We start from the raw sequence: 1339 nt of genomic DNA on the forward strand, positions 1-1339 counted from the left end.
AAGGAAGGAAGGAAGGAAGGATAATCTTGAAGCTGTGTGAGATTTAAGAAGCACCACCTGCATGTCTTCATTTCCTGCTGCCACTGCTGCAAATGGATTTCTTATCAAAACCCTGCGACAGACATTCTGATTGCTAATCCCACTTCTAGCCAGCTTTCCATTACCACCTTAGTCACTTTGATGAATGAGTCAACTTCCCACCTAATCCCTTGAACATTTGACTGCTTCTTTATGTGATATGTTTTCTGAATTGGGAAAGAATATTTGCCCCTCTTTCCACATGTCAGGCTTCCTCTTCGACATTGTTCCCACTATGTCAATTTTTGATAATCTACGTAACTAGTATCTGTATATAGCCCACAAAGAAACTTCTCAATGACCTGCATTGTGTTCCACAGGCCTAGGGAAAAGCATCAAGGTGACAGTGTTAGAAGGAGACATTCTTAACACCCAGTACCTGAGGATTGCCTGCCAGGGCATCTCTGTTGTCATCCACACTGCCGCCATCATTGATGTCAGAGGTGTCATTCCCAGACAGACAATCCTAGATGTCAATCTGAAAGGTAATGTATTTGGAGAGGACAAGGTGAAAGTAGGGCAGTTAAAAATGTCCATACAACCAGGAAGGGATGCTTTTGCATCCTGCCATACTCTGAGTCTAATGCCTCTGCTCACTAGATACAGCTGGTAGAGCTCAGTGATATTCTATGACTGAGGCCCAGCAGGTAGAAAACAAGTAACCCAGGATATGAGGTCTGTTCTAGATGCTAGGTAGACTGGACTCCAACTGCAACTTCAATTACAACCCCAGACCCATGACCTCCTGTGAGCCAGATCTAGACCTTGCAGGTGCCTGCTTTTCATGCTGCTAGTTCTACAGCTTCAAGGACTCACCATATTCTGCCATTATAGAAATGCCCAATAGGAGGTACAAAGATTCTTTTAGTTTTCTGCCAAGACCAAAACATAAGGTCACTCAGGGCTGGTTTCCAGAATGAAAACTAGAAGGAATATTTATCACCTCTACTTTATATACCCAAGTAAATGAAGTCATACGTAGAACCACGAATGGGATAATATTGTGCATGCCATTAGGAACACAAATGTATCTCTATGTCTTCCCAAATCCATTAGCAATTTGTCCCCTTCATGCTAGTCTCATCAAATTACATAAACAAAACAATAAAATAAAATGAAACTGTACTTATGAATTGTCTATGTATCATGTATATTACCAGTACACAACTCTCCTTGAGTCTGAACCATGTTAAATCTTCAATAATTATTAGTTGAAGATTGTTCCTCTTCATAATCTAAGAAATAATCTTTTGGTTATGTA

At 40.6% G+C, this 1339-nt stretch overlaps 2 protein-coding genes across 5 annotated transcripts in view; one reads left to right on the top strand and one right to left on the bottom strand.

Moving 5' to 3' along the window:
* Positions 1-1339, bottom strand: part of LOC110290813 (3 beta-hydroxysteroid dehydrogenase/Delta 5-->4-isomerase type 3-like) — a 63558-nt gene that overhangs the window by 29588 nt on the left and 32631 nt on the right. The window lies entirely within an intron of this gene.
* LOC110290978 (3 beta-hydroxysteroid dehydrogenase/Delta 5-->4-isomerase type 3-like) overlaps positions 1-1339 on the top strand; it is a 10627-nt gene that overhangs the window by 7773 nt on the left and 1515 nt on the right. Inside the window, exon 2 of the mRNA XM_029475140.1 lies at positions 389-563. Within this exon, the coding sequence (XP_029331000.1) occupies positions 389-563 (175 nt within the window). The remainder of the gene's footprint in view (positions 1-388; positions 564-1339) is intronic.

Source organism: Mus caroli, chromosome 3, assembly GCF_900094665.2.
Source record: "Mus caroli chromosome 3, CAROLI_EIJ_v1.1, whole genome shotgun sequence".
In the NCBI taxonomy this organism is placed as follows: Eukaryota; Metazoa; Chordata; class Mammalia; order Rodentia; family Muridae; genus Mus; species Mus caroli.